This window comes from Belonocnema kinseyi, chromosome 1, assembly GCF_010883055.1.
Source record: "Belonocnema kinseyi isolate 2016_QV_RU_SX_M_011 chromosome 1, B_treatae_v1, whole genome shotgun sequence".
Taxonomy (NCBI): domain Eukaryota; kingdom Metazoa; phylum Arthropoda; class Insecta; order Hymenoptera; family Cynipidae; genus Belonocnema; species Belonocnema kinseyi.
Window position 1 is genome coordinate 53,426,270 of NC_046657.1, and position 6,190 is coordinate 53,432,459.

The 6,190-nt window shown below is 33.0% G+C and overlaps 1 protein-coding gene across 1 annotated transcript in view; it reads right to left on the reverse strand.

Annotated features, from left to right (window-relative positions):
- Positions 1 to 627: 627 nt before the first annotated feature.
- The window catches only part of LOC117175664, a 32,765-nt gene continuing 27,202 nt past the window's right edge, over positions 628 to 6,190 (reverse strand). The window contains exons 5-7 of the mRNA XM_033365390.1: positions 2,094 to 2,285; positions 1,421 to 1,491; positions 628 to 738 (exon numbers count right to left, since the gene is read on the reverse strand). Coding sequence (XP_033221281.1) covers positions 1,472 to 1,491; positions 2,094 to 2,285 — 212 coding nt within the window. The 3' untranslated portion in view covers positions 628 to 738; positions 1,421 to 1,471. The remainder of the gene's footprint in view (positions 739 to 1,420; positions 1,492 to 2,093; positions 2,286 to 6,190) is intronic.

The window sequence follows — 6,190 nt, forward strand, 5'->3', positions numbered from 1 at the left end:
CCCAAAACTAAAAAAACTCCTCAAAGGAAAAAGATTTGAGACGATTTTCGAGATTAAGGCAAATGCGACGAAGGAGCTGAAAGCCATCACAAAAGAAGCGTACCAGGACTGTTTCAACAAGTGGAAACACCGTTGGGATAAGTGTGTGCGTTGGGGAGGAGAGTACTTTGAAGGAGACCTAGACGTGTAACTTCCAAATAAAGTACATTTTTTGTATGACCTCAATCCGCGTATTTTTTAACAGACCTCGTATACCCTTGCGAAAGGGATGATCTTTACCCGCATGCTCAGTGCTCAATAATCTTTATTTATGGATCAACTTACTGAGTTTCAACGCTCGAGCTGAAACAATATGTTTCAAACCTAGGGATGCAAACTTTGTATTTCAACCCGCTCTACAGGTACTGAAACTCGAATTGTCAATAGATTTGCTGTGAAAAATACTATCCATTACTCGGAATGTAATACTACAATAGCAAGTCGGGTGAGTGCAGGCATAACTTCGCTCGGCCAGTACACTTCACACTTGAATTTAGACAGGAGGAAGGGTCCCGGAATGAGACAACTCAGTAATGGAAGAAATGGAATTTATTAAACAGCATTTTTTTTAATAGCTCCCCCATTTGCCAGCACCTTCATACGATGATGCGTCAGTGCAACCCTACAGGAAAACCAACGTGTGGAGAAAACCTCCCGGAGGAGCGGCGTCTTCCACCAAGTATTTTACTCATCACCCTTCTGTAAAAAAAAATATGAAAGTTTAATATTATTAAATTTTTTTTTAAATTTATAAAGTTCCGGAAATTGACAAAAATATGCGGTCATCTATGGTAAATTTCGAATTCAATATGGTGACGTATCATAAATTATCCAAAATTCAATTTCCGGACATTTGATAAATTTTCGGAAAAGCATGGTAATATTACAGGAAGTTAGGTTAAATTACTATTAGTTGTCAAAAATTCAATTCAACCATGTCTAAATTTCCGGAAATTTATGGAAATTTTCGGTCATTTATTTTAATTTTACGGGTAAATATGGTAACTTTCCTTAAATGACTGTAAAATTCTATTATCTGAAACCAAATTTCTTTACAGTTCTAACAGTTAGTGGGCTGATTATCCTAAAGTGCCAGATCATAGATGTATAATTTTCATTATTCACCTGGCACGTCACTTTTTACTCCCTAGGGAATAAAAAGTGGAGCTTTAGACTCGCTTAATAGGCGTCGAACAGGGCTAAAATTATGTATGTGTCATAAAAAAAATAGAATTTTAGTTTTTTCATTGCAAAAATTAACTCGGGATGAATACTATTTCAGGGGCCCTAAATTAACAATTATTTTTAAAATCTATACACAATAGGGCCAGATCTATAATAGCTTTGTTTTTTATTTTATTATTGTATTAAAATTACATACCTGGCCTTCTCCTACTTCACGCTCCACTTTACATTGCGGCTCATATTAGATTTAAGGAATAAAATATTCCCCTGTAAAGAAATATAATTACCAGTTATTTTAACGATAAAAAATTACTTGACTCAGAAATAATAAGGCATACTAATTTTAGATAAGGATTCTCAAAACTTTAAAATTTTGTATTAAGATAAGCAAATAGCAAGTAAAACAATTATAAATCTAAATTGTAAGTTCAAAAATTGTTCACTTTTGAAAGACGTTTGGAATCGTTTGGTTTAGGATCTGTCATATTAAACATTATTTCAATCATTTTGTATTTGAAATAATTCAATTCTGACACCACAGGCTTATACAATAATTACTTTTCAAAAAAGTCTCATCCATTTTTTATAGAAATTGATCCAGTCACTTCAAATAACAATTTATATAACGAAACATTTTTATTTTGTTATGGTGTAGCCGCACATAATAAGCGTATTCTACTTCTTGTAGATTGAACCTAATTTTCTCTTTTTAAGCGGCGTGCGTGGACCAGCATCTATAATGTATTGCCTGTTCTTTTCGGCTTTTGATTCATTATGCAGTTTCTTTTTGTACTAAGATTTATTAAAGATTTATAAGTATATTGTTTTAGAAAAGCAGAAACAACATGATTGCACAAAAAGGGGCAGACCTGGGCTCTGAGGATGTCGTTTCTCAATACTGTTATAAATCTCGATCTCATCTTTACTCAATTTTGAAGCGTATATACGACCATCTTTATCAGCACGGAGTATGTGAATAATGCCATTAAAAGTCACTATTTGACCTGGACGGTAACGGTGCATGTCTTTCGGTTTGACAATTGCTGGCGGTACTGCAGGCTCTGTAGGAAATAATATATAGATATTTATTATAGGACTAGAAAGCAAGCACGCACGTCACAAGCGCAATTTTTCCTTTCTCCCAATTGCTATGTTAGAATATAAAATAATAATTAAAATATTAAATCTAAAATAGAAGAACAAGAACTAGTTCTTGAATATTAAAAAAAACTTGAAATCTTAACATTAGAATTGATACATCATATTCCTACAGTTAAACCTAAAATTACTTGCACGTTCAGTTTTGTTTTTGTTTGAACGTGTATATCGAGCATTCCGCGGTTATTTGAAGCCTATAAAATATGACTAAATGCAAAAACACTACACATCATAACTGGAAACTGTATTTTACGGTTCAAGAGACGTGAGTTTTTGTAAACATCAAAATCTCTCAAAATGGCTGACCTTTTAACAAAAAATGTTTTTACGGATAAATGTTTTGAGCCTATGAAGTCTGTAAAAATTTAGAAAATTATATATAAAAAAAGGTTGTGTCTTAACTAACCCGTGTGGAAATAATTCCTGACAGACTGGAATTATTCTAGGGCCAGTACTGGATTATTCGTGGCTTCTGTTCACGCCGAATTAAATTGGCGCTCTTTTGGCCCTATCTACACCTACTTAAGAAAAAAACCCATCACGCAGTTCTATATAGACCCACTAATGTCGCTAGCCAGAATTTGAAATCACAATATTATAAAAATTCCGTCTAAAATCTAGCTTGCCTCTAGAAATTAATTCTATTTGGACTTTGAAAAAGAAGACGTCATTTGAAAACTAATTAATAAAAGATAACAAAATGAGATTTGTTGCATATAATCGCGCCACTTTTAAAGTTTCACTAGTCTTCCGCAACATTTCCACAGTCCTCAAATCGAAGGAAATATAAGAAATAAAGTCGGTATAGTCCTTGAAATTGGCAGACATATATTTCCTAACCTCAAAATTTGTATTAGTATCACTGAGAAATTAAAGTTATTGAAGAACCTTATTATTAACTGTTATATTGTAACTTACTAATTGATCTTAAGATAGTACAGAAATAAAACTAATAGTAAGGAATTTATTTTATTTTTAGTCGATATTTTAGAGTTTGGTTTTCCAGGAAAGTAATTTTCCTTTTCGTATGACATCTATCCAGTACTTATGTGCATTAAAATGACATATTTCCCAACCTCAAATATTATACAGTGCCAGCTACAGCATTCAGTCTTCATCATGCAATGCAATTCTGCAAAAATTAAAAAGATTTTCCTAAAATCTTCCAGATTCTTTTTCGACGTAAGTGCGTTGGAATCGAGGCCCAACCTCGAAACTGGATTCTGTCATTTTACTCCATAAATACTAGAATTACATCTTTCCTACATAATCAGAACGTCGTCCTCTTTTCAATTAAATCTTTATTCGTAGCAGAATATTGGCTAATTCCAATAGTTCTTGTATAAGCTGTTTTCTTTTATTCTAACCCCAACATTCAAAAAATAACGTCTCACGTAAAAGCTATTGAAATTAGCCAATTTTTTTACTCCGAATAAAAATTTGGTTTAATGCAGGAATACGCCCTAATGATTTGAAAAAGATGTAATTCTAGTATTTATGGAGTAAAATCAGAATTCAATTTTGAGTTTTGCTCCTGATTCCAACACTCTTAACGAATTTTGAAATCTCCTAAGCTTACAATTTATCTTTTAAAATAAAGCCTGCAAACATAATTTTATTTGAATCATCTCTTTAAAAGTTTTAGAAAATTTACCAATTATATATTGTAGAAGCGAAATGTTAAGAACAGAGAAATGTCCAAATATGACCAAATATTTAAAATTAACATTTTCTTTTTTATCAATACTATTTAGAAACATTTTTCCGAAAAAGTACATACGAGCTATATTCCATTTTTTTGACAGAAATCTGGAATTTGTTAATATTCTCAATGTAACTCATAGTGCTTACGTATTATAGGAATGATTTAATTATTAAAGAAGTATTAAATTTGCAATCTAGGTCGCATACAGATCTTCTAGATTTTACTAGATTCACTAGAACGCGCCAGTACCGCTGGTGTAGATAGCGGATAGTCGATTGGAGCGTTACATTTGCGCATCGGTCCAGCATAGTTTCTCGAGATAGTGTCAGTATAGACTCGTGGCGATCTAGACTGCAACAGTATAGCGCCATTAATTATTTCCACACGGGTAGCGACTTTTCTGTTAAAAACTTACAAAATTGACCCAATATTCTGAATATTTCTAGTCTAAGTGTTATCAGACTGTTTTTAAATACAACTTTTGACTTCTGTTCCCAGTGGGCACACAATTTGGCGACGTCTTTACGACATCATTACGACATCTTTACGACATCTTTGCAACATCCTATGTCCATGTTGTTAAGGTGTCTTTGCGATATTGTAAAGACATAGTCAGATTATACGACTTATTTACGATATCGTAAAGACACCTTAACGATATGGACATAGGATGTCGTAAAGTTGTCGTAAAGATGTCATAACGACGTCGCCAAGCTTTGTGCCCATTGGGTTTCTCACAAGTTCTTAATCAAGTTATTTATTTGTATAAGCAGTTGTAGATCTCGTCAGTTTACTTAGGACTGAATTGTATTCTGTTTTTTTTTTTTTTTTTTTTTTTTTGAACGAATAATGAGTATGTCAGTGTGTGCTATTTATTGCGTATGCGATTTTGTTTAATTCAATAAAGCTTACGGTGTATCCAAATTTAAATAAAAGTTCCCCCCCCCCCCATCAGTGATTTCTTAATGCCCTTTCTGTAAACCCACTCATATTTTCTACAAAGCCCTAGAACGCATTTTACCCAACTGATCAGTAAACTGTATCTAACATTTCATATATTTTACATTTATGTGAATTCAAATGTCAAATACCAAGTACAGTATTAATTTAAGCACAGTTCCGAACATATTCGTTTCAATTTATCACACTTTCATATCCAACTGGAAATGGAACTTTATCAAAGTACGTCCCAAGTTTACTTAACTGAGCATGTTAAAAATTCTTTGATTTCTAGTCAAGAACTTCGAGTTCTGCTAGCACCTAATTGTTTTTAAATTCATGCAAAGTCAATACATATAATATGCTTGTATTAATTCCACTCGAATCTCGTTTTTTTCGTTAAATGGATAAATTTCAATTACATAGGGTTAAATATCGAACCATTGTAAAAAAAAAACTTAGGCTAATATTTTAAAAACTCCATGTCAGATAACACATGATCCATATAAAAGTTATTGCGCTCTGGCAAGCAAATGTCTTTCAGACACAGGTAATTTTTCAAGGTAATTTAAGGTGAATGTGTGATTTGTGGCTAATATTATGTTGATAAAGACAAGATATGGACATGAAATCAATATATAGCCAATGAAGGCAAGACATGAGCAAGACTTAGTCAATATGCAGAAAATAAAGGAAAGACATGAGACGGATTTTGTTAATATCTAGCCAAGGAAGTCAAGACTTGTGCAGTACGTAGTCAATGTCCAGTCAATGAACGCAATACATGTGCAAGACTTCGTCAACATCCGGCCAATGAAGGCAAGACATGTTATGGATGTTATCAATATCTAGCCAATGAAGTCTAGACATGACCAGGACTTACTCAATATGTAGCCAAGTAAGGCAAGACATTAATAGGATGTTGTCACTATCTAACTAATTAAGACAAGACATGTGCAGGATGTTGTCAATAACCAGAAAATGAAGGCATCACGCTTAGGGATAATATCGATCTCTATGAGAAAGGTTTCCGGGTATAGTTTATCTGATGCAAAATGATAATTGGTGTCAAAATATTAAGAAGAGCTCCCTCTTTCATGCTTTTTGATTTAACATTCAGTTTGCTTTCAATTATCATCTTGTTATGTAGGTGAATAGGTGCAA